Consider the following 26,487-nt stretch of genomic DNA (forward strand, 5'->3'; position numbering starts at 1 on the left):
ACTCAGCACTAGACACGCCATGAAGACACATGACATCAATGCAATTTCTCGTTCTCGTTTATCATTGAACACTAGGGTTATGCAGCGATACACTTTTCATCGCATAGAGCCATTCCTAATTTGCAGCATTCCGCACCTTCGCATCTTCAACTGCTTTATCCCAGCTTGTTCGCCATATGAATACACCTTCAATGGCAGCCACTATGCCAAGAGCAATCGCAGGTCCCTATGCGACGTTAGCATTTTCAATTAATCGTGAACAGCGCAACTTACACTCCAAAGCCCATACAGACCCCAATGTGGTGATCCAAATCCGGTGCCGAAGCTGATCGGGATACCAACGATATAGTAGGCGAACAATCCAACATAGCCACCAATCTCCTGCCTGCCCAAGCCACGCAAGATACCGTTACAATTGGCTGCTAACGCATCAAAGACCTGGAAAGTTGCGCATAGCGGTAGGAGCTTTGCGACCATGTCTATGACTTCTTCGTCAGGTGTGAAAAGCCGGGGAATGGCCTCGCGAAGGAGCGAAAGGAGTAGTAAGTTGAAGATGCCGACAAGGACCGAGGCAAAGACGGCCACCTTGGCTGCTGTCTTCGCTGGAACTGCCAGAGTAGCGCCGATGAGGTTAGCGATGCGCGTGGATGCTGCCACGCTCATGGGAAACGGTATTTGGAAGGTGATGCCGGTAATCGAGCCCAGCACAGACTGCGCCGCAAGTTCAGTTGGGCCAAGCCACGATGAGCTCAACGTCAAGATCTCAAAAGCCAGAAACTCGGCAAGCACCATGATCAAGCCGGGAAGCGCAAGTTTCACCATCGGCATCCAGTTCCTGAGCGCTCGTCGATCGAAACCACCCCAGCATTGGTATCCGTCTATGAATCTGACGTAGAGAAACAATAGCAGAGGAAGGATGTTCTCTGTTATGGAAACAGCAATGGGTGCGCCAATGAATCCCCAGCCAAGATGCCACACCATGAACCAGTTGAGGAAAGCGTTGAGTGGCGCGCAAATGAGCAGAATGTACATAGTCGCGCTGAAGATACCTTGCGCCTGTACATAGCGTTTTCCGCTTTCGAAGGCCGCATAGCCGGGCGCTCCGAAGATGAGAACCTTCAAGTACAGTCCGGCTAAGCGTGCCGTTTCCTTTTCTGGAACGATGAGCGAGAGGATCTGTGTTCCGAAAGCCCATATGAGCGATATCGGAATGGTGATCAAGAGAAGAAAGTACAACATGCGTTGCAATTGCAAACCAACGAGATGGGGACGTCCTGAGCCGTATGCTTGTGCACATAAGGTATCGAGCGAAGTTGCTAGACCCTGGTATACTGCATAGCCCGTTATCGACGCCGTCATACTCGCCAGACTCACAGCTCCTAGTTCGGTTTTGCCAATGTGTCCGACGGTGAAGATACTCGCTACCGGCAGGCTATACTGTAGTAGGAATGTCAAGATAAGCGGTGCGGAACTCTTGGTTAAGACTTTAGCTTCTCGCTGCCAGCTCGTGTTGATCTTCCCTGCTGCAACCGCCTCGTTCCATTTCTTGTTGATTGTCTTGGGTGAGTCCAACCCCCCGTATGGTTGGCCTGGATCACCTTCAGATGCTCCCAATAGCGCTGTTCGCTCGGAGGGTGATTCGACTGCGCTTTCCTCGTCTGGCGTGCTCTTAACTTTTCGCAGTCCTGAAATTGACATTCTAGATCGCACTCGATCAAAAGGTCCCTCGCTTCCAGCCCTTGGGTGCTTGGGCGGAATCAGATGGTTGTCGCGGAGCAGACTCCGCTCTTCGTCTCGCATGGTCTCCCTCTCTTTCTTCGACAGATGACTGTGTTTCTTCCATGACGTTGGTAGATGACTCCTTTCGGGTACGCTGGAAGATATTATGGCGGTGGATCGTGATCCTGGGTTGACCCAGGAAGGCCGGCGATAAGAATTTATCATGGAATATTGCTGCCGGATTCTATCCGAACCCGAGGAAGACTCATCGTCATCCTCTGATGCAGACTCGTCTTCCTCGCGATCTCGTGCAATAGCCTCTTCTGCTATACCCTGTGACTGAGTGAAGCCCTCCATTTGAGATGCGACATCGTTTGCGAAATCGTTGACAGAATGTTCTGCTGGTATTGTTGGTGGCGCCATTGCTGATGGGCTTGAAGCGCGAATTAAGATCAGATGCGCCGCCCACTCATAGATATGTTGGTGAAGAAGAATGAAGAAATATAGAGGGCAGGGCTACCAGAAAGTCAAAGAGTGGGGAATGACTGATATGGGCCTCGCATATGACTATTGCATTGGCTGACAGAATGCGTATGCATGGTCTAATGCGGCAGCTGCAAGCGAATCTTGGAAGATAGTGTTAGCTTCCGCCCTGGCTTAGATACATGACAAGCGGCAGTAAAGGGCGCACGTCGTGACTCTAACCTGCACGATTATGACTATTCGGCGGTTGCGGCAGGTTGAAGGCCGGCTGATCTTTGCAGGATATCGTCGGCTGAGGCTGATTTTCGCGACCTAGCGCGCGTGCGCACAGTCAACCAAAGGTGGAATGCCTCATCGGCTCGTACCACGCCAGACCCCGATCACGTCACCGAATATTCTTAATGATTCAGCGTCAAACGAAAGGCACGATATGTAAAGAGGGTTTTTTTTTTTCGAACACGACGACAACAAAAGTCCGGAGTAAATTAGAAGTAGTCACAAGTCATTACTAGTCTTGTGGAATGATTGCTAAGGGGTATGATGTGCCGCAAAAATAACTCTAAACAACGACTCTTCGCAAACCTTCAGTGCCACCAAGTATCCTCCTTCCAGTAATAGCATCTCTTCCTTTACCGCTCTCCCATCTTCCCTCTCTGCTTCCCTCTTCCCTACCCCAGCCCTCATCTTCTGCTTCTCCATCATCACCCGTTCGAAATCCTGCAGCACCCTCCATGAAGGCGACCTGGCGGTCGTGATCACCCCCCACCCACCTGTGTATGCAAGTATAGCAATAGACATATCCCGTAGGCGAGGCTGTGGGTGTTACGATGGGTGTTATGCAAATGGGGCATAACGTTGATGATGGTGGTAAGGGTACAGTGAGGATTGGGAGGAGAGTGGTTGAGGATATTGGAGGGTCGATGCGTTGAGGTTGGTCCGACAAAGACGATGTCGGACGTGCCTTCTCGGAAGACTCTCCCTGTTTCGAAGGTTGCTGCTTCGCGGATGGCGGTAACGAAGGTAATATTGGCGGTGGTAAGTCGATGTTCTCAGCGGCTTTCCTCGATAGCTGTCGGGCGAAGTCTGAAGCATGCCACCATTCTAGGAACTTGAGCGCGAAGATACTGGTTGGAAGAAGAATCTTCAGCGAACTCAACAAGCGCGGCTCTATACTCCTCGCAATGTTTCTTGGCGAGAAGATAGATCCGCCTTCTCCAGGCCGCGCCGGGCCAACCTTACTCGGCGCTGTCGCAATCTCAATCGCCCTGTGATCCGCCTCTCCCAGTCTTCGTATACGCGAACCAATCAGCCACATGAATGGCGAATGATACTTGGTCCCATCAAAGAGGTAGGCCATGTTGAAGGCCAGCAAGGAGAAGTAGTAGGCGGCATTGACACTCGGGTATATGTTGCGTAGAAACCACTTGTAGTAGTGCATCAGCCTCTCTTTCACGCTGGCCCCTGCTCTTAATCCTTCTCTGTCACGGTTGTACCCGGGTCCCAAAAGGTTGGCATGCGCAGCGTGGACATCGTAGCCCTCGTCGAACTTCCTCTTCAGCCATGGGAGGCCGACCAGGACGGCGAGATTCTTCCATATATCGCCACTGCCCAGCTTTACAGCCTCTCGTACGCTGTCCGATGCGCCCAATTGTGCGCGCGGTATCTCACCTCCTCGCACTTTCAACACCCGGGCGCGCTTCAGCCCGTAGAAGTTCTCGGTGAATGATCCGCCGTATGTGCGAAGGAAGTGGCGCTCCACGAGCAGCATCAGCAGCGCGTAGACTTCATCGAAGGAATTGAGTATGGGGAGCAGGTAGCGTGGATATCGGGGTGTTGTGATGGCGAGGAGGTAGCGCAGCGACGGGGGCAGGAGCGATGCGAGCTGTTGCTCGGACAGGAGTTCGAAGAGCGAGGGCTTGAGGTCGTCTATGCCATGCTGGAGGGCGGGGAGGAACTCCATGTCGGCCTGTGAGAGGGACTGGGAGTTCGGATGATCATGGGGTTGGGGTTGATGAGTGTTGTGGCATCGTCGGCTTCGCGATAGTTGATGCGGCAGGTACGCGCAGCCGAGGCAGGAGCGCTCGGGGCTAGCCGTCACCTCCGCGTCCGCTCGACGCGTGAGCTCCTTCCTACGTCACATGCTCCCCAGGCGGCAACTGACACCACTGCGCTTCAGTCATAGCAAATGTAGCAGCAAGACGCTCTCGTATACAACAATCTACTCCGCCACGATGTATTCAGACGACCCAAGATGCACCGAACTCGCGTATCCCGACCTGGTCAACTTTGGCGTCTCCGTGTAAGCCTGCCCTGTTCGTCGCATGTCAACACAGCTAATCACCGTCGCGTAGCTTCATAGTCCTCGGAATACTCGTATCCTACCTTCCACAGCACTATAAGATCATATCGCGTCGGTCATCGCGTGGTCTGAGCCCCATGTTTGTCCTCCTAGGGACTGTGTCGGGAACCGCTAGCATCGCGAACATTTTGACCCTACCGGAAAGCACGAGGGACATGGGATGTTGTAAGGAGATTGGAAGCTTTCCATGCGCCGCAGCTATGCTCGGGATAGTACAGATCGGGGTGCAGTGGAGTTGTTTCTTCTTCATGTACGACACTCTCAACCGTCCAGCATACTAGACACTAACAACTGACAGCATGCTGCTCTTCCTCATCTTCTTCCCTCGAGCCACTTCACCAGCTATAGAAGAAGAACAAGATACCGACATGCCCACATGGAAAGAGGCCGTCCTCGTCCTAGGTGTTTCGCTCGCCTTCTTCGTCGTCGCATTCATCGGCTCCGTCGTTTTCGTATACGCGCTCCCTTCACACGTTCGCGGATGGGCAAACTTCCTCGGCTTGCTTGCTACCGTCCTTGCCGCTATACAATACATACCACAGATCCTCATGACTTGGAGACTACAGGAAACCGGAAGTCTATCCATCCCTATGATGTGCATTCAGACACCGGGGAGCTTCGTCTTTGCCGCAAGTCTATATGCGAGGCTAGGACCTGGAGGCTGGAGTGCTTGGGGCTTGTTCATCTTTACGGGCATCCTCCAGGGTTTCCTACTCGCTATGGGGTTGTCTTTCGTTCTGAGAGATAGAAAGAAGCAGAGAGACCAGCAGCTTGCTGATGTCGATGGGAGCGGCGTTGCTGGTGATAGCGAGCGAGCGCCATTGCTGCATGGTGAAAGATGATATCCTGATCCTTGATACCACTGATATTCAATCTCGCCTGATAATTCTAATACTTTCACATTTCTCTTCGATACAGACTTCTTACCGAGTACGCTTCCTTACGCTTACTCTGTTCATGGGCTTGGAAGCGCCCAGAGACGGACCTTGACATCGAGGTACTCGCGCCCTTCGCGAGCTATATATGCTGGCGTCGCCTCACTCAAGTCAAGATAAGACACATCACATTCTTCGCAACTTTGGGATCCAACTCAGCCGCATGAACTCACCAAAAGTATTCCAGTCGCAGTTCTCTGTTATCATGGATCATAGTCCCGGATTCATATTCAGTTCGCCGCTCGGACACGCCAACAACCAATACCCAGGAGCCATGACACGGAACGTACTCATCGGTGAAGCTTGCATCGCTTTCAATCGGTCAACCAGAGACCGTTCGGATATATCGACTTCTCTGGTCACCTTGCGATAGAAGAGACAGGATTCGTGACGATGGTAACCTTCCCGCCAAGCCAGTCTATCGCCCTTTGGGCAGGTATCAATGTCTGCCCCTTGGCAACTTGGCAAAGACCGATCTACTCTCTTGTGACCTTCTTTTCCGGACACAGCACCTGCAAGACGATGATAAGAGTGGGCCAGGCACGGTGTCCCGCGCTCAAACAAGCTGCATTTACCCAAGAAGCCGGAACGTCCAGTGGCGGGAAACATGCGTATATGAGTTCGGTGCCGCCACCTAAACATGGGCGACGTTACTCGCACGCTCGTCACATCTGGATCCTGGAGAAGCTAGCCGATTAGAGTGACAACATGAAGGTTTCCAGTGCTATCGTCCTTGCGGGCGCTGCGCAAGCATTCGCTGCTGTGCGACCCCGGCCTATGGTATCATCTGGACCAATCCAGGCTGAGATCAAGACTGAGAAGTATGGACGTCTATTCGTTGATTCGACGGCACACTGACTTTTTCAGGTTGATGGGTAACCTCAAAGCTTTTGACTCTATCGCAAAAGCAAATGGCGGCAACCGTGCTTTCGGTCTTCCGGGCTACGCTGCATCTGTTGACTACATGCTCGCCAAAACCCAGAACACACACTTCAAGACATGGACTCAGGATTTCCCGGCTCTTTTCAATAAGATTGAGTCAATTGAATTCAGTGTGAGCAACAGCTCTTACCGTGTCATTGGATTGTCCTACTCGCCATCGACCACTCCGGAAGGATTGACGCTCCCGCTTGTACTGGGCGCCTCTGGACCCGAAGGTTGCACAAACGAAGCCTACGACAACTTGGATGTTGAGGGCAAGATCGTTTTGGTGCAAAGAGGGGCCTGCCCTGATGGTACTACCCTCGCTGGGCGCATGAAGCCTGCCGCTGCCGCTGGTGCTTCTGCAGTAATCATCTACGCAAGCGACACTGCGAATGTTACCGGTGGCACGTTGTCCAACCCTAACCCCGAATACGTGTCAACCGGCTACATTAACCTCGCCGACGCTGAACCCCTCGTCGCACGCCTCAAGGCCGGCGAAGCTATCGAAGCGTACTTCCAGCAGACCCAGACCGTAGAAACACGCATCACACAGAACGTCTTCACCGAGACCAAAGACGGTGACCCAACTAACGTCATTATGCTCGGTGCGCATCTTGACAGTGTACAAGCCGGCGCTGGTATCAACGACGACGGCTCAGGCAGCACACTCATCCTCGAGATTGCCAAGGCGCTCAGGAGATACAACGTCAAGAACAAGGTCCGATTCGCATGGTGGGGCGCGGAGGAAAACGGTCTTCTTGGATCCAAGTATTACACACAGAACTTGAACGCCACAGAAGCGAACAACATCCTTACATACCTCAACTTCGACATGGTTTCCCGCGGCTACTTTGGTGTCTTCGATGGTGATGGCAGCACTTTCAACCTCACGGGTGCGCCAGGATCAGCAGCCATCGAGAAGCTCTTCGTTGAGCATTTCCAGAAGGAGGGAGTAAACGTGACAGCCGCACGCTTCACCGGTGGAAGTGACTACCAATCTTTCATGAACATTGGCAAGCCTGTTGGAGGCCTCCACACTGGAACTGGTGTCGAGCAAGATCCTTGCTACCACCAAGCTTGCGACACCATTGACAACCCCAACCCGGAGACACTTTTCATCAACGCCAAGGTAAGCACCAAGAAACCAGGTTGCACAGTGAGAACATCTGCTAACACACATAGGCTGCTGCACACGTACTTTCCATCCTTGCCACCAAGGGTGAGCAGATCATTCCCAAGAGCCCAGTGAACGCCAGCATGATCACTGAGCGTGGTATCATCGGTGTTGAGCCAAGATGGACGCTGCCTGCGGAAGGAGAAATGCACCTGGCTACTTGCGGACATGAGGTCTAATCGTCTAGATCAAAAGACGTGTATATAGCAAGGGTTACAGTCAAGGCCACAAAAAGATCATGAAATGAAGTGAATGAACATCAATTGTGCCACTCGTTAGGTTTCTAGATACTCCTGTTGCCGCTGGCTTTAAACTCATAGTTGTGACAAACGAGATGGTATTGTGTCACGCTGTATTCTGCCTCTTCCCTCTGAAACCACACGTTCACCCTCTCTTTCCGCCCACTTTCGCAAATATCCTAGACATGAGACTCTGTTTATTCCGCTCGTGATGGTTCAAGTACTTTGCCTCAACAACACAGAGATTTAGAGCGACCGCTCTCTTCGCCACCGCCGTAGCTTCGACAAGAAGATGCTGCCCCTTTATTGCGGGTGGTTGACTTTGTGGCAGTGTCTCATAGCGTACCGAGCTAACAGAGCAAGCTGTGTCGTGGGTCATCTGTGTCCGGCGTTTGATGGCTTTCGTGCTTTTTCTGTGGTTTCTCTGCCGTACGCTAGGCATGGGCTTCTCGGCGGGTACAACGGCGCCACATCTTGCATGTTTGTATGCAGTAGGTAGCTCGTTTTTCGGTTGGTGTTGAGACTTCGAGTCTGGTGTTGTTGCGTTGGCTTGGCTGCACACTGCATGGCTGATGGATGACTTGCGTCCTGCAACCAGCTCATCCATGGCTCTTGAACTTTCATGCGACCGTTCTTTCCTCTTCTTTGATTGCTCTACTTTTGGCGTAGGAACCTGAAAAGTGAGTTCATGCGTGATCTCGGAAGGCGCGTTTACTCTGGGCTCGGGGTCGGATGATACGAGTCCTTTGCTGATCCGTGTCTTTGATCCGACTGTTCCCGAAAACCTTGCGCTGTCGCTGCGGTGTACATGAGGTGCTGAATGTTCAGGGTCGTCATCTTGATCTTCATGGGCAGCAATGGTCATTGCATCCTCGTTGAGATCGATCGACGGTCGGAATACCGAGTATATGCTTTCGCTTCCATCGGAATCCTGGTAACCCCGTTCCTGTACACTGATATCAGGAGTATCATCGCCCACGCATGTATCTGCTTCAGACATCGCGTCGTCCAGCTCATCCTCACGATACAATAGCATGTTGCTCTCATATCTGACACATTGCCTGATCTTGTCTCTCAGTTGGTCCTCGAAGTATACTTCGTCACCTTCACCATCTTTTCCTTTCATGGGACAAAGATCCAACAATCCATTTCTCTCTGCCAATTGCGCCTTGAAATACCCTCCGTGCCCATACCAGCCTTCCACCGTTGCTCTTATCGCTGCAGGGCACTCATAACCTATACCCCATCCTGTGTGGGTGAGCACATCGTATAGATACTGGCGCACGACAGTGAATCCATCGTTCTCGTCCGGCAAGGCGTGTGCGGGCGTATCATCGCGGGTATCCAAGCGTATAAAACTGTCAGAAGAAGGTACTTGGAAAAGACTCCAGCTCAAGGCTCGATATCGGTCTCGCGCAAGCTTTTGGGTCTTGACAAGACTGATCGGGGTGATGGGATCCGAGGATGGGCAGGGCTCGGGGTGGCGCATTGTGGCGGCGGTAATCTATCGAGGCAGGAACTTGTGTAGCGGCGATCCAGGCCCTAGAAGGTGTATATCTATGGGCTGAAGTGGCAATCTCGAGACTACCAGTTTAGAGGTCAAGGGACGTAGCGTAAGTTTGATTCTTGCAACAACAATTTAATGGAGAGGACACATTCAGGCAGACGCTGAATTACAGTGGGAGTTAATGTGTGTTTCGTTTAGCTGCTTAAGTTTGTCACATTAAAACTCTAATGTGGTCGTACCAAAGTGATGTTGGTAAATTAAATTTTCTGGGTCGTGTATGGTCCCAGTGGAACCAATCATGGGCTTCCGCAATCTCATGGCCGTGAACGCTGGGAGCGGGTTTCAGCAATTCTCCAGAAAATGGTACCATCATATACTCCTCGAATATCGGCCTTGCGCATCCTTCCGTCCTGTGGCCATAGCAAAATGTACATGGCTATCCCTGTTAAATGTCAGTATCGTATGCTCAGTCCGTTAGGTGATGAGCCGCAACTCACATTCTAAGGCACCCGCAAACCATCCGAAGAAATCATTCGCGCAACATTGGCCTGCCCAAACGTCGTATAGATCTCGCCCGGTCAGGTAGTCCTTGCCCCCCGCATATTTCTCGAATATCGCATCGAAGCGTCGCGTATCCAGCTCGGCATCTAAGTCGTACGCACCAGTGGTGCTTCCATGTCTGTTGCGGTTGACATTGTCAAGGTAGATGGCAAAGAGCGGGTGCGGCAGGAAAGAACTCTGGGTGCTGTAAGATGAGCACACAGCCATGGTAACCGCTGCCCATAGACATAACGCGATGTTGAAGCCGAGTTTACGGAAGCCAATGAATATGTCCCATGGGTAGATCACTCCGTCCTGATCGGCGTCCCAGAAGTCGCAATGCCGGCGTAGCGCACTTCGTCGAGTGTTGGGTATGCTCCGAACGTTACGATGCGTGATCACTTTCGTGTTCCTTCTCGTTCCTATGCTTTGCTTGTCATCGTAGGATTGGGGTGTAGCATTAGCCTCGCCGGTTCCTCTGGAGGTGCCGTTGCATATATCCCCAACTCCAGCTAGCCAGTTGATCGTCTTGAACGCGATGACATCTTCGTGTTCATCTACGAAAGTCTTAGTAGAAGCCGACAGCGACTGGTCCCGAGACTTGTCATCACCATCTTCCGCACTAATGACTTCTGGAAGTTCGGGGCCGCTAGTTGCCGGTTTGTTGCTTGTGAAGTTGAAAGTTGCCTTGGCGGAGAAGATATTGAGCTGGACAGTCATGGTGTAGTCGACTTGTAGGCAGGGACGTTAACGATCTAGGATCGCGCAAGCAAAAGAAGCAGAAGACATGCGGCTCTTGTTTGCTTCTCAAGGTAACATGTCGCAAGTACCTTGCCTCCTGCGAATTACCATCATCTGACGTATGTCTTGGCGTTCAATTTGGGATGCGATACCCATCCGTTCTTACCCTTTGTGTGACCCTTGCATCCTTCTGAGGCTGGAACTTGTTTTGCTCGTCGTCCATCGCCTGCGCCGTCTCTCTTCATATTTATCGCTACGTAGGCCCAGGGTTAGCGCACACCATTCGAGCAGATGTTTGTGGCGTCGCTTCGGTAGAGACGCGTGTTTGTGGCGTGGCAAAGACGCGTCTCAATGGATTGGAGACGTGTTAAAGATTCGCTGCACATATTTCATGCTTCGACTAGCGACAGCATACCGACTCGATGCAAGAGAACGCGATGGGCTTCTGGGGATCGAGGGGAATTCAGACGATGTAGCATCGAGCGCAGACGATGCTTACCGAGAGCATGTGGATGGTCAGCTTGTCCACAAGCTCCGCGTTCCGGCTAAGCCCCGCTCCACACATCTGCGACCCCGCTCGCCACACACTAGAGTGGTGAACTTTGGGCATTAGTCCGTAGAACTCTGGCGGGCTGCTGATGCGACTCATGCTCAAGATTATTAATTCTACTTTTGACAATTCTGTCATCAAACACCAGAAACACGGTTGTGTAGTGTACGTCTCCTCCAACCCTGTTCTCATGAAGTCTGTCTAACCGCCAATACAGGTAGTGGTTATCACTCCAGATTTTGACTTCTATCAAACTTTCTGGTAACCCCGGTTCGGTATGTCTATCGCATTCCACTGTTCAGCATTACATTCTAACAATTGAACAGAACCCGGGCACGACCTCAACAACATCTTTTTTTGTCCTTGCGTTCGATTCTCATGTGGGGCAAACCACGAACACTTTTTTGCTGCTTGGCTGTAACACCCCTTGCCACCCTCTTACATCTTCGTTCCCTATGACTTTTGATCTTGGTATTATCGCTTCCTCAATGCCGGTGATATCACAACGACCCTGTATGTAGCAAGTGCAACACAGTCTAGGGTATTCGCCATTTTTGAGTGAAAATGTGTAACATATACATCAGTGGCTATCATACATTCACTTGTCAAAGAAATCCGACCTCATTGTGTTTTCCATAGCCATTGGAAAGATGGTTCAATTACTGGGCACGTGCGAAAGAATACAAGCATTACAGCCAACTCATGAAACACAAAACCACCCTCAAATCAGCGCAGCCTCATGACCAAGACGATAATCGTCGCTCTCGTCCTGCGGGTCCATAAGTCATTGTCCTCGCACAGTGCCACGTCGGAGGTGTGTTCCTTCCCCTCCTAGGAGAGGCGCTCTATCGCTGGACGGCCGGTATACGCAAACGATCCTCTCTCTTCTGAACATAGCCCAGATTCGATCTCGTAGGCGTCTCCTGTAGCCCCTGCGACGCTTCGACTCCGCTACGGTCGTGACTGCAGATGGATCAGAGGTGATACACCGTGGGCCTCCCAATGGTGCAGGTGACGGCTGCGTCTCAGAGATGGTAGCACTGTATTCGTATCGGGCGTCCTCGAAGGGATTCAATTGTGCCGGTGGATGAGGAGTCGACGAAGAGCTTTTGCCTGTTATCTCAGCCGGTCCTGTCGGCATGTATACTCCAGAGTCTTCTCGCGGGTAGATATAATGGCGTCTCCTAGGCAATGCCTCGTTTGACGTGGCTGGAAGACATGCTGGACGGTCGTCGCGTTCGACGGGGAAACGTTTCCCGGTACCCCGTACAAATCCAAGGAAAGAACGGGCGGAATTGCGATCTGAAGACATGGCGGGATCTCTTACGGCGGAGTGATCGTATCGAGTCAAGTTGAACACGAAGGCGGATTGGGGGGAATTGTTTTGAGCGGACCTAGCGTTGTTAGCATCGAATTGTGGGCGTGAACACCGATACATACACAGTATTGATGCAAGAGAGCAATGTTGATAAGCTGTTGAAGCGGTATGATGTGGTATGATGTGGTGTGACGAATGTGATGATAGAATGTTGGGAGGCGACCTAAATGATGCCTGGACGATACTCACCCATGTCGACATTAGAAGAAAGTCCGTCCCATGCGGAGGCATCGCAACCGCGCAATCAACGCGCTTTCCGCCGTTACCACATTGGTCATGATACAGTGCCAAGAGCCAACAAGGATCGCGAAGATAGTAGTCCCTGAAAACGTTTGACGAGGACAAAGCCATGTACTTTAAAGATCGATCAAGTCCTCGGTCTCCTCTTCTTCGTTCTCGCCGCTCCAGTCCAGCTTCATCAAAAGACGGTCGATACCTCCTACTCTCAATGGCTCATAGGCACCTTCCTCCATCGTCGCGCCAATAGATGTACCAGGTGCAGAAGCTCCAATCCTGTCGCTATCAATCTCACGAAGCCGCTCTACGAGTGTCTTGAGGTCGCTGTCAAGCCTCCTCCTTGCCCGGTCCATCTCCAGGCTGACCTCGCGCTCTTCTTTCTTGTAGTTTTGCGCATAGTCCTCCACACCTTCATCTTCTTCCAGATCCAGGTTCTGCTGGATCTTTGTAAGACGCTTGATGTATGCCACTAACTCGTCTACATGGGTGCACAAGGTACGCAGCGCTTTTGTGAAGGCTTGATCGGTAAGCAGAAGCGAGTACGCGACCGAAGACAGAAAGCGGCGATGTGCTGAGGCCAATGCTTCTGGATCATGCTGTTGCCGTAGGCTTCCTTCTGTCGTCGACCTGCGGAAGCCAGTGGCACTCAAATTGTCGGAAGCTGCTGGCAACGATTCCGCGGTTGAAGGAACTTGAGGACCGGTAACCCATGCTATGAAATGACCGAAGGATTGTTGTACGACCGCACCATGAAAGTAAGCTTCGCTCTCCGCAAAGAAGAAGATAGCGGCTGCGCATGTCGCCCATATCTTCCGCATGTCCTGCGCCCGTTTCGTAGTGCGTTGTCGTCGCCGCTTCAGCATTGCTTTACCATGCGCGGAATTGCTGTATTGATATCCAGGCGGACAAGGATGGTCTCTCCGTATTGAACTGTATCGCCATAGTTCTGCTAAATGCAGATGTGCTCTCCGGACTGCGAGAAGGGAAGCATTGATCGATGAGTAAACGTCAAGGTCTGCTTTTGTTATAAAGAGGTCAAGTGGTGAACGGATGTCCATCGTCAAGGACGTTGGTACAGACAGCAGTAGGTCGTCGAAAGACATGATGGCAAGCTGTGGAAGCATCGAGTCCGCGTCCTTAGCGCGGCCCGGTGTCCCAGGGCGGTTATTAGACGAGCCGTTAACGCTGAGATGTAGAAGCTGAGTTGCAACATCCAGAATATCATCTGTGTGTTCGTCCTCGCTAGATAAGGTGGACAGAACGGAGAAGGACCGCGCGAGGACCTGGCTAATCTCCGCTTCCTTGATCACAACTGCCTTGACAGATTGGCCAGACTTGGTGGGCTGCGACCCTTTATGTCGAGATAATATCTTATCATCTGCTTCTGCAATCAGTGTCAGGGCGAACTCTCCTCTTCCTAGCAAGAAGAATTGATGTAGAACCGTCAATGTCTCAACAATCTTCTCACGAGGTAACAAGTGTTGTAGAAGATTCTGAGACAGCGAGAGGCGAATGTTGGCGATTGCCTCCGAGAGCATGGCCGTTGACACCGGTGCACTCACTCGAGAGAGTTGTTGTACATGCTTGGGAAGCAGATCAAGTTCCGAGACCGAATTGGATGTGTCTAACGCCTTCACGGCTGACGGCAGTGCGCGGATCTGGTTCAGCGATCGTCCGACGAATAGGATGGAGAGAGCCGTTTGCCTTGTGACAAACTTTGGTAACAGCTTGTTCTGAAGGACGAAGACTTGCTCATCTGCATCCTCGTCACCTTGCTGAATGAAGAAGTCGGAACGACCAAACGATGGAAGGCGACCGTATAGCAGCCAGGTTGACAGCTGCCGTAGCCACGATGTCTCTGCGACTTTGCTCAGACCCCGGGCAGTTTCTTCAATGTCTGGATAGCCTGTTTGTGCCTCGCTTCGTAGCTTGTCGATAACGGCAGCTCCAGAGGCAGCCTTTCCAATCATCATTTCGAACTTCGCAGGAACGTCCGAGGGCAACATGTAGTTGCTGATATCCCGTAGCCATTCCATCACCCTGGTCCATTCCGAGAACTCGCTCACTATCCCAGCCAGTGGTACGATATTGTATGCACCCACGATGGAAGCATCTTGTTTCAAGACACGGCTTTCGACTTCCAGTACCTTGCATTGGAACCGTTCGAGATGGTAAGAGGTAATCGAAGTAGCGACCGCCCTGCAGATGACTGAGGGATGTGACGCGGCGATTCTAGCGACATGATCGCGTGTGCTTCGATGCAGACGCGACAGATGACCGATTGAAGATAGCAGCTCTGCTTCGGGCGGTGACAGTAGGCGACGCGCAGTTGCTGTCACGTGGTCCGGGGCATCGAACAGCGCCGATGGGTGTCCGGAGAGCGAGAGGAGGATTTCGTGGAGCATGGTCGCGGCGCTGACAGGTCGCTGGGTGCGCGGAACCGTTTCTTCCGTGCCGCCAGTCGCTCGAAAAAAACAATGATCAGGCTCAAGAGCTCGAAGCGACACATTGAACGCGTCGCGCTGCGCGCATTGCTCAATGTGGAGGGAATGAGTGGGCTCGGATTGTCAACAAGTGCCCGCGCTAGCGGCAAGCTCATGCGCCGGGCGTGAGCCAACCTACGCGGGGAGGGGTGATCCGACTCTTCAACAGACAATACCGCGTCATGCATCTACTGACTGCACGCCAATATTGACCACCATTTCCTGTGCGCAGAGCGAAGACACAGTAAATTCGTATCATCTGGCGTAGTAGCCTTCAGCTGTCTGGCAGCACCAGCGCATCGCTGCTGTCCGGTGGATTCATCTCGTCTCTCAACCTGGGCTTTTTCGGCCATACACAAGATGGTCGCACCACCACAAGTACCAATGCATATCTTACTACAGGCAACGTAGTTAATTGATTTCCAAGGAACTCAGGGGTCTGACCTCCACTGAAACAATTCTAGTCCCCCACAGGGAGTTCTACACAAAGGCAGTCGTGCAGCCGTGCGATACATCTGACTATTGGTTCCACGAGACTGCCCAGGTGTTGTGCATTTATGCTGTTCTTGTGATAGGAGCTTCGATAAGAACTGAGGATATTAACTCAGGAAGGAGCACGGCTCACACATCTCCTAATGCATCAGACTGTTTCTGATCCATCACATCGCATCATCACAACTGTTCAGACAATGGGTTTGCTTCCGATAGGTTGTTTCCTCACGGGTGCAACAACACGATGCACTGCTACACCCGTTTGGTGCGAGTACCATCAGTGTGACCTCTCCCCTCGAAGATCAATGTTAACAGTCACAATATCAGGGCGCGCTGGCAAGGACTATACCTGAACTCTTTTCTAGTCCTCTTATCTTCTCGTAGCTCTTTTTGATCATCCGGCAACATGAACGCTCTCGATTTCCTAGTCGACTTTGCAGCCCAGGTTAGCACGTCAGAAGCTTCTAGACCAGGTTTTGACGGGGGAAACGTCAACCACAAACTCGATACTACGCGCATCAAAGCACAATCTGCATCAGATATGCGCATCCCCATCTCGGAGGAATCCTTTCATGTCGACGGAAGGCGACCTGTGGAGACAATCCAACTCCAGTCCAGCATGGCACCATCTTCATCGCAGCAGACCTTCCCAGCCCACGTGGTAAACCACCCGTCCTTGACCGCCCACCGCCACGACCCATACGAGGGGTCCCTCGCAATTTCTCCAGTGCCTCGCATGGTTCAATCTTTCGATCAATTCCTATATGAGCATCCGGGCCTTGGTCTTCCTCGAGTGACTCCCGATGAGATGGGTTACGACTGTTGCGACTGCGAGAGACTCCACGATTGGGGTTTGGGCTACGAGGCGAACTATTCGCTACCTGCAGAGCCAACATCATGGCTTCACGTTCAGCCACAATATTACGTACCGAATCACGATGCGAGGTACTTGGAAACCCAGTACACGCTACCAGCGCAAGCAGTGTCAACGCAGCCATCGCAGTGTATGAACGCAAATTGCCATTGCCAATACCCTCGGCCCCATGATTCTGTTCATAGTAACATCCCCGCGTCTTCAACGCATATCTGTGGGCCTCACGCATATATTCACGATAAGAACACCTCGAAAGACGATGACGAGTGGCTGTGGGTGAGCGCTGGAAGAGATAACGAAATGAGCCAGTTTTGATGGCTGTGAATCAAGCAACGGTGATTCAGTTACCCTAAATCGTTTTGGACCTTTGAATGTAAGGTTCCTTAAGTATGTAGTTGTGTAGTAGGACTCTCATGGCCTGCGATGATGGAATTTGATGACGTCGCTTTGTGATATTGATCTTCCCTGTCATGTCGTATTACATCTCTCCCGAGGCACTTCATTAAATTTAACTGCGGGTTGGTAGTTAGCATTCCAGAGACACCATGTCACTCTGCTCAGATCACCCTCATGTTTTCACAAACAGTGTATCACGCGATATCGCAGCGTGAATCCAGAGTTTGCACATGTCTCGTAGCATAAAAGCTGACATCGCCCCCCAGCCAGACCTCCCTCCTCTTCAATCCGAGCTTGTCCATCTCTTCCTATCATGGCAGACAATCAGATTACGCTCGACGTATCCGGTCGCAAATTTCGCACGTCTAAATCAGTCCTCTCGGTCTCGCCTTATTTTGAGGGTCTACTCACTCGCTGGGAAGACGGCGCGGACCTCCAGGCCGACGGCTCGTACTACGTCGACGCGGATGCGCATACATTCGAGCATCTACTCAGCTTTATGCGTCGGCCTTCCAGGTTTCCGCTCTACTGGACGAGGAAAGACGGCTTCGACTATGCTCTCTACAGCCGGGTCGAGGCAGAGGCGGATTACTTCATGTTGGAGGGGCTGCGGGATTGGATCCAGCAGAGAAGGTATCTTGGAGCAGTATCCGTCATCCAGGAAGTCAGAAACCCTAGAAAGGTTGAAAAACAAGGATACAACCGCATTGGCTCTGACGTTGTTGTTGAGACCTTCGTCTTGAGAGAGGGTGGCATTCGTCTTTGCCCGTCAGGGAGGCACATGCGGGGTACTGAGGATTGTATGAGAAACGATACATGCGTAAAAGCAATGGCCGGGAATGGAATGCAGTTCAATAATGCGACTGATGAACTGGTTAGTATTTCTACGGAAACGATTTTCGACAATGCGGTCTTGATCAACGAAGATGCATAACGTTCCAAGGTTACTTCAAGCCACCAGCACAGTGGCAGCATGTTGTCAGCAAAATACTTGTACTTTCTTCAAAGCCCCCAAGTTGTTGCCATGGGTTTCATGTGAGTAGAGTCTCGTGACTGTAATAGATTTGTTGGCAAAGTGCTTGCCTGGGTGCCTGGGAGTCTAGCTCTAATGATGACGTCGGCTGGTCGATCCCCGCATAATACCTTGAGCCACGATCGTTTTCCCGAGAAATGAATGAAATGCGCAAAATCCTGCTAAAAGCATTCCCGCTCAGGTTCAAAGGTGACAAATCAATGTAGTTGTGGATCCTCGCGGATGTAGTCTTTCCCATGCGCAATGATGTACAAGCGCCACATGTTAGCGTCAACGATATCCATCGATGCATGAATGATAAAGTGCCTACCAACAACTTTCCTCTACATACTGCTCAAGCCAAACACAAAAGTTCCTACCCAGAACCAGCGGCACAACGCAAATTAATACTAATCGGCCAATAACATGGCGACCCAATCCGCAATCAACTGGCCATCGCACTTCCTCCCGGGCACAACCGACAACTTCGTCTCCAACGAGCGCATCGCCAAAGACTTGACCAGCACACAAATCTGGGCCCTACTAGCCAACATCTCAAAATGGGAATCCTACTACAAGAACTGCGCTCAAATCACTCCCCCGTCATCCGACAGCACCTTCCTGCACAAAGGCGACGTCTTCAAATTCAGCACTTTCGGTTTCCCGCCGCTGACCTGCACGGTCGAGGAGTCGGAGCCACCGGAGAGTAATGGGCGCGCGGGCAGGTTGGCATGGAGTTCCAAGACGCCGGATGGGCTGGAGATTTACCATGCGTGGGTTGTGGAGGACCTGGAGGGGCAGCGGGTGAGGATCCTGACACAGGAGAGTCAGATTGGGCAGATTTTCAAGGATTGGGAGGAGCAGAAGCCGAACAAGATGCTTCTAGGACACCAAGATTGGCTGGATGGGCTGATTACTGCGGCGAGTGGCAAGCAGGTTGGAGGAACAAATCTTGAAGCCGTCAAGTTTCCGGTGAGGCAATTAGATGCATAATCTTATATTTCCAAGCAGAAGAAGAGTAGTTCGCCATCACAAGAACAGCAGGGTAAAGCAGTATGAAGTTTCAGAAGTATTATTAGCAGTACACGAAGTCCTCTATCGTCATCCCATTTCCGCATCCACGAGGTCATGGCCCGTCGTAGCTGTCAATACCCATACTCGCGTCCTGACGCCGGTCATGGCAAGGAGATGAACGAAGGTCTAAGGAAAGAAAAACATGCTGACCCCGAAAGTGATGTCGCGCCAAAGCAAGAATGGAGGACTTGGAGTCCAGTGGAAGAAGGATCGGGAGTACACTGCCTCCCAAGAAAAGCGACCCTGTGATCCACTCAAACCGTTGTGGTACAAGATGCCGCGCTATATACTGCTGTTGAAGGAGAAGAAGAGTGAAATGGTGTGCTGCGATGAGAACAGTACGTAGAGTAACCAGGTGAAGCACTTCGAGGAGCTATCAGACATTCGTGTACTTGTGTGGCGACAGTGCTCGAACGAGGAGAACATTCCTTGTAGCAGTGGTTGGAGCTAGTGGGGGACTGTGGACGACACTTAGGCCGTTGCAACCTTAGCCCAGGTTGTAGCTGTGTGAGCTGGGGATGAGCGAGGAGCATTGTTGTTGCTGGTGGACCAAGTCTTGGGAGCAGACGGGCGTGAAGCGCTGTTGTTGTAAGAACGATCTGTCTGGCTTTGGTGCGAGGGCTTGCGCGGGCGATCCTTCACACTGTTGGTAGAAGTGGTGCTCGGCGTACCCGTCGCTTTGGGTTTCGGTTGCCTGTTGAGTTTTGGACCGTAGTGCTTCCTCTGCACTGACTTGGTGACAGGCTGACGCATGTTCGCGAGGCGCACAACAACGTCGAACTTCAGCCTGTTCTGTGTCGTCTTCTCAATGTCGAATGCCTCCAGGCGGCGAATGGTGAACGGGTTCTCCAATTTCTTGTGCCTCGGGTGCTGCTCATCTCTAGGCGCGGCCTTGGGTGGTTGATTGGCTGCGAGGTGCGGAACCTTGGACAATTTGACGGTGGGCAGCGAACCGAACTCTCTGTCTTCGAACAGAGCCTCAGTATCACCACGAGTGACAGCCTCTGCACCACGATCATCTGCAAAGATTCTCGTCTGAGACGCGCTGGGCAATGACACAGTTGCAGGACCAGTATTTCCTCGAACGTCTAGCGAAGCCTTGGACAAGGCAGCCGGGGCGACCGCGCCTTGCTGTGGAGTAGCGACCGGCAGCATTGGAGACGTGCTTGGATGGGCTGATGGACGGTTGGAACCTGGCTTGTCGAGGAGCTTATTAAACCTTGCCTGCCACTCCGGGTTCATTGCGAGAGGTCTGGCGCCTAGAGCTTGGCCGCGCGACGGCATGTTTACGTGAGAAGCAGCGGCCGTACCGTTGCCAGCTGCCGACGGTGGAAGTCGCACGACAGGCGAGGGCTTCGGCAGTCTCACCAATGGGTGACCGGCTTCACTGCTGAAAGCAGGGTGTGTCTCTGTCTCGGGAGGCGGAGGAGGTGAGTCTGCTTTACTTGACACAAAGGTCGACGGAGACGCCGTCGCCTCTGTTGAGGTCTCAGTCGCACGAGGGAAGAAGCGCGATGCGCGAGGACCAGTAGCCTGCTGGAGAGGGCCTTGAGTCAGACCTTGCTGAGGCGACGAACCTTCAACCAAAGGCTTCGTAGTATCGTCCTTTTTCAATGCCTCGGCAAGAGCCAGTTCGGCGGCGACCTTGTCATGCAGCGTCACTTGTGCTTGCCCACGTTGATCTTTGTATACCTCTCGAAGCTCGGGACGGAATTCGCCCTGGCGTTCTCTATCTTGAGCATTCTTCGCTGCGAGGTCCTGGTCATCCTTTTTGATAAGTTCACCAAATGTATCCCAACCGCCGCCAGTGACGTTCCTTGGGGGTGGTCTAGCCGCCCGAGCCGCCGCAGCGTTTTGGACGCGCGAAGATCGCTGGGCGTACATGGGTTGCGAAGGTGGCATCTGTCTTGCTGGGTGTGAAGTCAAAGCCTGAGGAGCTAGGCCAGTGCCAATGGGAGCTGTCGCGGCAGGTGGCTGAACAGGAAGTTGCTGCTGGGCACCGGGGCGAGACTGGCCTCTGTAATCGGAGTCGAAGGTACCGTTACCAAGAGCTCGATCTTTTGCGCCGGGAGGACCCCAAACTTGTGATGTCCAAGGTCTGGGTTGAGGTGCTGTAGAGGAAGACTGCGACCAGGTCGGAGGTGCCTGCGGCCTAGGCCCAGAAGGGATAGCGCCGTCTGATTGGTGAGCGATCGCTTGAGATTGTTCAGTTGACAGCCGAGACTTTTCGTTGTCACGAGTGAAGGCGTCAAACGGCGGCGTCGATTGCTGGTTAAGTGATGAAGGAGCAGTCACCGGTGAGGGATTTACTTGAGCATGGCTCGCCTGAGGCGATCTTTTCACCGGGTGAGACTGATGGACCTTCATCATCCCATACTGTGTAACCTCACCCTCGGCAGTCGGTACAGGTGGTTTTGGCGGTGATTGCAATGGCGCAGGAGCAGCCTTGTCTTTTTGTGGGGACTGCTCTGGGCGTGTGGGCGACTGATCCTTGTTTTTGGGCTTGGGTTCAGGCGGTCCCATAGCGGCCAGCTTCTTAGCAAGACGTTCTTTCCTCTCTGCCTCTGCCTGCTTCTCGGCTTCCGCATCCTGCTGTTTCTTGAGACGAGCGCGCTCGATCTTCTCAGCCATCAAACGTTTCTGTACCTCGACTGGGTTCTCTGCCGGTGGTGCTGGTGTAGGCGCCGGTACATCTTGTACAGCTGAGGTTACTGAGCCATAGGGTGAAGCCGGGTGTGCATGAGGAACGTTCGGAGACTTCATCTGCTGGAATGGCGATTGTCTGGCGGCTGCAGGATCCGAAGGGTCCACACCGTTGATCGAGTGTGATTCGCGTCGCTCCATGTTCATGGGACCAGTAGGCATGTCTACTCCCCGTGGGTCCATCGACATACGCCTAGGCATAGTTCCACTAACGTTGGACGAGTTCCTCCTCCTGCCCCAAGTAGGACCATCCGCGCTTGCCCTTGACGTCTGGAACGCCGCTGAAGGCTCTGCTGGGCCGCCGTCCTGAGAAGGCCTCTGTAACACAGCGGACGGCTGCTGCCGGTAGCCACCACCAGCATCTCGTCCAGAACCCCGCCGCATGTCATTGTGTACAGGCTCATAACGACCACTCTGTGAATTGAACAATTCCCGGCCGTCTCGAGTATCTCGGCCGCCGCTTTCGTTGCGCCAGTTGCGATTAAAGTCGTCTGGGGCGATCTCCTTCGCGGGAGGTGGGGGCATGGAGTCGTAGCCATAGGAATCACGCTGTGAGTAGCGCTGTGGGGGCGGTTGCTGCGCAGGGGGATTGATTTGGATCGGCGACACCTTCTCGACTGGAGGCAGGGGCGCCCATGGTGACTTCTTCTCGGTTGCTGATGGCTTGGCCACTAGAGTTGGTCTTTCTGGCTGACCCTTGAGGACCAGACTTGACTTTCCAGTAGTGGGCTGCGTGTGCGCACCAGGCTTCAAGATAGTTTTGGCACCACCAGTGACGCTCAATTTGGGCGCGTTCGTAGCTGGAGCCGGGGACGTAGTAGGCTTGGGTGCTTCGGCGGGCGTCTCAGGCTTGAGAATAGTCTTGGGCTCTTCGGCAGGCGGTGGCTGCGTCTCCGGTGGCACCGCAACTGAGGACTTGGTTCCATCCATCCATTGCACTGCTTCCGGGGTCCAGTCTTCCTCGTCATCGTCAATGTCTGCCCACTTGGCCTCCTTGCCTCCTTCATCAGCTTGTAGGCGTGTTGCAAGGTGTATGCCGTACTGCTGCTTCAGTTCTTCGTCGGTGAAGGTTTTGGGCGGTGGAGTTGGGACGGGCTGGTTCTTATTCCAGACTTTGCTCGCATCTGGACCTGCACCTGCGCCATTGGTCTGTCCCAGCGCACGCGGGGCGTTGCCAGCGCCGGATTTCGCTACGAGGCGGGGCTTCGCGGTGAGAATCGACGTCTTGGGCGGGGCTGCCGGGGCTGCTTTCTCCCCCGGTCGTGCAGCAGGCGTGGTCGGAACGGTCTTGGCCAGAAAGCTCTTCGTCACAGACACTGACTTGAACGGCTGTTTCTTGGCTGCTGAGTTGGTCCGCACGTGAACTCCGTCGCGCTTGGACTGGTCGACGCTTCCTGGGCGGCTGATGTCGGTATCTGAGCCACCACTGGCATCTGCTACGGCTTGCGACTCCGCCGCCAGATGTTCGCTCGAGAAGCCATTGAGGTGGGGCTGTTTGGAATCGTGCCGTGATGCATCCGACTGCTTGTTCTCGCCCTGCTACTATTAACACCACGTCCGCATGCCTCTTCCTCGCTACTTACAGCTGCCACATCTCCATCGGCCTTGTCTGACACGTGTGCACTACCAGTGGCGGGTGCACCTGTGCCGTTCACAGTGGGTTTCGTAGGAGACGCTTCTCGTGGGGTCGGTTTCGTGGTCGCTGTGCCCGAGGGCGGTTCGCCGTTGACGGCGGGGGTGTTGGTAGTTGACGCAGAGTCGTCGATGGGCGCAGAACGACCCACCGACTGTGCTTCCTTTACCACATCGTTGGCAACCTGCTCTGCCATAACAGTTTCCGGAACTGAAGTGGCGCAAGACTCAATGTCAGAAACGTGTTCTTGGTCTGATCCAAACAAGGACGTGGGCGTAAGCGGCGCCGACTGCTGCGAGTCGAGCCCGGCCGGACGCCCGCTGTCCTCCACATGCGACATGGGAGCTAAGAAAAGTTGGGGATAATCACCTAATGTCAGATGCTACAAGTCGCCACGGATGTCAAGTCGGCGCTTCCGCAGAGTTGCTATCTGCAAGTTGCTGAGGTGACGCGGCGAGTGCGGAGGTTTCGGAGTGTTTCGCTGGATGGATGCGCGGGCTGGAGGCAGTCGCGAACACGTGCTGGGTCGCGCTGATTCACCGAACGGCGTGGAGTCGCGCTCGGGAGGGGGCGGCGTGAAAGAAGGGGCCCTTTCGTGGTGGGGCGGACTGCGGGTGTGGATGGGTGTATAGGAGGTTGAGGCGGGTAGCTTGAGTAGCCACGATGGTGAGAGGCGCTAGTCTTGGCACACGCCTGGGGTCCTCTTTGTATCGATTCTGACATCTGGAATGCCCTGGCAGCTATGCGTCACACGGCTGCAGCGACAATCACGATTCACGCCTGAGCTGCGGAGGTGCGGGCCGGACGAAGCCTGCTGGGAAGACTGGTCGACAGACTGCTACTGACACATGCTCACACCATGCACGTGAGGTTCTTTGACATGTGTATTTCAGAAACGAGATGATAAGACCCACTACACTTCCGTAGCACTGCACATGATGTACTACCTTATCCTCGCTCGGGATGACCTTGTCGGCCCCATGAGAGCTGTCCAGGCCTCCGCCGCCGCACACGTGTGGATGTCGACAAAGAAGAGGGTAGAGTCATATGCATGATAGGAGAAAAGACTGTCTTGGCTAGATGTTTGATTCACCAACTACACTTTACATATACACATCCGGTCTATTCGCCCGTGACGATGCAGCGCATTCAGAGGACCCGTTTAGTGCTCGTTGTTCTTGTGGTGGCCTGCAAGTGGTGAGTCACATCATCTCGTCAGCGCATCTGATTCGACTTACGGAGATGGAAGTAGTAGTTCTGCGCGTAGCCGATGGCGATCAGGAAGCCAATGACGTGAACGAGGGCTGTGCAGGGTCAGTCTGGTGCTCCCATCCGATCTCGCAGGCTCAAGGACAGCGCTCGCATAATCTCCTGTCCCGCCGGGTGCACTCACGCCTTGCTGAAGGGTTCTTGCCCATGTACTTCTTCTGGTAGCGTCCGAGAAGACCCTTGGCCTCGGGCTCGGGAGCTGGGCCACGGGGCAGCTTCTCGTAGAAGCTCACGACCTTCTGCATGCGGACAGCATTGGGGGAGGAGCCGATAGCCTGTTTCGTACATCAGCCCTGGTCTGGAATCGCCATTTTGAGGGTCGTCGGGATGCGCCAAGGTTCGCAGTCGGGGTGCTGCGACTGTGGAGGCGTTTGCGGTGGGCCGAAAGTTGCGCGTATGCGATTGCGGGGGTTCGAAGGCGTGCTAGGACAGCGTTTGGAGGGCTCTTACATTGGGAGAAGCAATCTAGAGAGCATTGTCAGTGCCATGCGCGGTCCGAGGGGCAGACAGAAGCCGTACCTTGGGGGGGATGAGGGTCGAGAGACCGCGCTTTTGCATGAAGCTCATCTTGACGGCTGCGGGCCAGTTAGCATCAATTGCACTCTCTCTGCGTGACGGATCGGTTCGGGCGACGTACCAGGGCGGGCAAGACGATGGAGTGGAGATGGAGGTCGTGCGGTCGGTGGTGAGGTTCGAGGAAGAAAGCTGCAGGACGGATTATGCCGGCGCCTTCGCCAAGCAACCACCCCAGCTTCATCCCATTGCATCAACATCACCAGCATTCCCGCCCGCCACGCCGACGACACAACCACCATGGCTGCCCTACCGAGGACAATTGCACCGCGACTGCTCGCCCCCGCCCTGCGGCCCTCCGCGACGAGGGTCATCGCCCCCTCCTTCCGCGCCTATGCGACCAACGAGCCCACTCCCCACGGCCACAAGACGAGCTCCGAAGATGCGCCCGCCGTCAAACTCACGAGCGAGTCCACCCAGATCCGCGAGGAAAACGCCGCAGAGGGCATGAGGCACCAGCCAGACTACAATGTCGCCATTGACTACCGGACCTCGTGCGTCAACCGTGGATAAGGATAAGGCGGCATATGGCTAACATGTCCCCAGCAACTTCTCCCCGGTTCCCAAGCGCGTCATGGACGGCAGTGAGCCCGGTGACAGTGTTGCGGCTGCCGTTCTCTCCGGCGCCCCCACCGACCTCCAGGCGCGTACTGTTCGGTACAAGACATCCTTCACCCGACGTCGGTCTTGATACTAATTGTTCCCAGCATCTACAAGCCCTCCAAGACCGCCACACAATCCGGCGACTGGAACGCTTCGCACTGGCTGATGGACTGGGACGTCCTCCCCAAGGGCCACCGATGGGAGAACCCGCTCATGGGCTGGCAGTCGTCTGCCGACTTCATGAACGGCCACCGGATACAGTTCAAGTCCAAGGAGGATGCCATCAAATTTGCCAACAAGCAAGGCTACGAGTACTTTGTCCAGGAACCCAACAAGCGGAAGACCGTCCCCAAGGCATATGCCAACTTGTTCAGTCACAGCCCAAAGAAGCTCAAGATCATAACAACCAAGTAAGAGTTGGATTTGGCCAGGCGCGAAACAGCACGTGTACATACTGCATTGAATTACATTTTCAAGATATTTTCCTCCTGGATGCCCTGTATGTTGATGTTGATGTTCGAGCGTCCCGCATGTTGCCTGGCCGCCGCAACACCGCTCTTCCTGACGCGTTTGCAATTTCCTTGTGGTC

At 53.5% G+C, this 26,487-nt stretch overlaps 11 protein-coding genes across 11 annotated transcripts; 4 read left to right on the forward strand and 7 right to left on the reverse strand.

The window, feature by feature from the left end:
- Positions 1-115: 115 nt before the first annotated feature.
- Positions 116-2,142, reverse strand: J4E79_003492 (uncharacterized protein; the record flags this gene model as incomplete). The annotated part of the gene is made up of 2 exons (XM_049352386.1): positions 116-226; positions 274-2,142. 2 exons carry the CDS (start codon positions 2,140-2,142, stop codon positions 116-118), a joined length of 1,980 nt encoding a protein of 659 aa, XP_049212765.1.
- A 619-nt stretch (positions 2,143-2,761) lies between these two features.
- Positions 2,762-4,162, reverse strand: J4E79_003493 (uncharacterized protein; the record flags this gene model as incomplete). Its single annotated transcript, XM_049352387.1, has 1 exon — positions 2,762-4,162. The coding sequence occupies one exon, from the start codon at positions 4,160-4,162 to the stop codon at positions 2,762-2,764; it is 1,401 nt and encodes a 466-aa protein (XP_049212766.1).
- A 271-nt stretch (positions 4,163-4,433) lies between these two features.
- J4E79_003494 (uncharacterized protein) lies at positions 4,434-5,403 on the forward strand (the record flags this gene model as incomplete). Its single annotated transcript, XM_049352388.1, has 2 exons — positions 4,434-4,501; positions 4,860-5,403. The coding sequence occupies 2 exons, from the start codon at positions 4,434-4,436 to the stop codon at positions 5,401-5,403; spliced, it is 612 nt and encodes a 203-aa protein (XP_049212767.1).
- An 801-nt stretch (positions 5,404-6,204) lies between these two features.
- On the forward strand, positions 6,205-7,773 carry J4E79_003495 (uncharacterized protein; the record flags this gene model as incomplete). The annotated part of the gene is made up of 3 exons (XM_049352389.1): positions 6,205-6,317; positions 6,364-7,549; positions 7,603-7,773. The coding sequence occupies 3 exons, from the start codon at positions 6,205-6,207 to the stop codon at positions 7,771-7,773; spliced, it is 1,470 nt and encodes a 489-aa protein (XP_049212768.1).
- A 435-nt stretch (positions 7,774-8,208) lies between these two features.
- Positions 8,209-9,322, reverse strand: J4E79_003496 (uncharacterized protein; the record flags this gene model as incomplete). The annotated part of the gene is made up of 2 exons (XM_049352390.1): positions 8,209-8,232; positions 8,267-9,322. The coding sequence occupies 2 exons, from the start codon at positions 9,320-9,322 to the stop codon at positions 8,209-8,211; spliced, it is 1,080 nt and encodes a 359-aa protein (XP_049212769.1).
- Positions 9,323-9,654: 332 nt separating this feature from the next.
- J4E79_003497 (uncharacterized protein) lies at positions 9,655-10,600 on the reverse strand (the record flags this gene model as incomplete). Its single annotated transcript, XM_049352391.1, has 2 exons — positions 9,655-9,782; positions 9,838-10,600. 2 exons carry the CDS (start codon positions 10,598-10,600, stop codon positions 9,655-9,657), a joined length of 891 nt encoding a protein of 296 aa, XP_049212770.1.
- A 2,305-nt stretch (positions 10,601-12,905) lies between these two features.
- On the reverse strand, positions 12,906-15,191 carry J4E79_003498 (uncharacterized protein; the record flags this gene model as incomplete). The annotated part of the gene is made up of 1 exon (XM_049352392.1): positions 12,906-15,191. The coding sequence occupies one exon, from the start codon at positions 15,189-15,191 to the stop codon at positions 12,906-12,908; it is 2,286 nt and encodes a 761-aa protein (XP_049212771.1).
- A 3,278-nt stretch (positions 15,192-18,469) lies between these two features.
- J4E79_003499 (uncharacterized protein) lies at positions 18,470-19,036 on the forward strand (the record flags this gene model as incomplete). Its single annotated transcript, XM_049352393.1, has 1 exon — positions 18,470-19,036. The coding sequence occupies one exon, from the start codon at positions 18,470-18,472 to the stop codon at positions 19,034-19,036; it is 567 nt and encodes a 188-aa protein (XP_049212772.1).
- Positions 19,037-19,588: 552 nt separating this feature from the next.
- On the reverse strand, positions 19,589-23,793 carry J4E79_003500 (uncharacterized protein; the record flags this gene model as incomplete). The annotated part of the gene is made up of 2 exons (XM_049352394.1): positions 19,589-23,356; positions 23,404-23,793. 2 exons carry the CDS (start codon positions 23,791-23,793, stop codon positions 19,589-19,591), a joined length of 4,158 nt encoding a protein of 1,385 aa, XP_049212773.1.
- An 822-nt stretch (positions 23,794-24,615) lies between these two features.
- On the reverse strand, positions 24,616-25,289 carry J4E79_003501 (uncharacterized protein; the record flags this gene model as incomplete). The annotated part of the gene is made up of 4 exons (XM_049352395.1): positions 24,616-24,641; positions 24,692-24,757; positions 24,847-24,997; positions 25,242-25,289. The coding sequence occupies 4 exons, from the start codon at positions 25,287-25,289 to the stop codon at positions 24,616-24,618; spliced, it is 291 nt and encodes a 96-aa protein (XP_049212774.1).
- Positions 25,290-25,535: 246 nt separating this feature from the next.
- Positions 25,536-26,312, forward strand: J4E79_003502 (uncharacterized protein; the record flags this gene model as incomplete). The annotated part of the gene is made up of 3 exons (XM_049352396.1): positions 25,536-25,789; positions 25,842-25,952; positions 26,003-26,312. 3 exons carry the CDS (start codon positions 25,536-25,538, stop codon positions 26,310-26,312), a joined length of 675 nt encoding a protein of 224 aa, XP_049212775.1.
- Positions 26,313-26,487: the final 175 nt, after the last annotated feature.

The sequence above is a fragment of the Alternaria viburni genome (assembly GCF_023758015.1).
Source record: "Alternaria viburni strain BMP 2772 chromosome Unknown scaffold_6, whole genome shotgun sequence".
Classification (NCBI taxonomy): Eukaryota; Fungi; Ascomycota; class Dothideomycetes; order Pleosporales; family Pleosporaceae; genus Alternaria; species Alternaria viburni.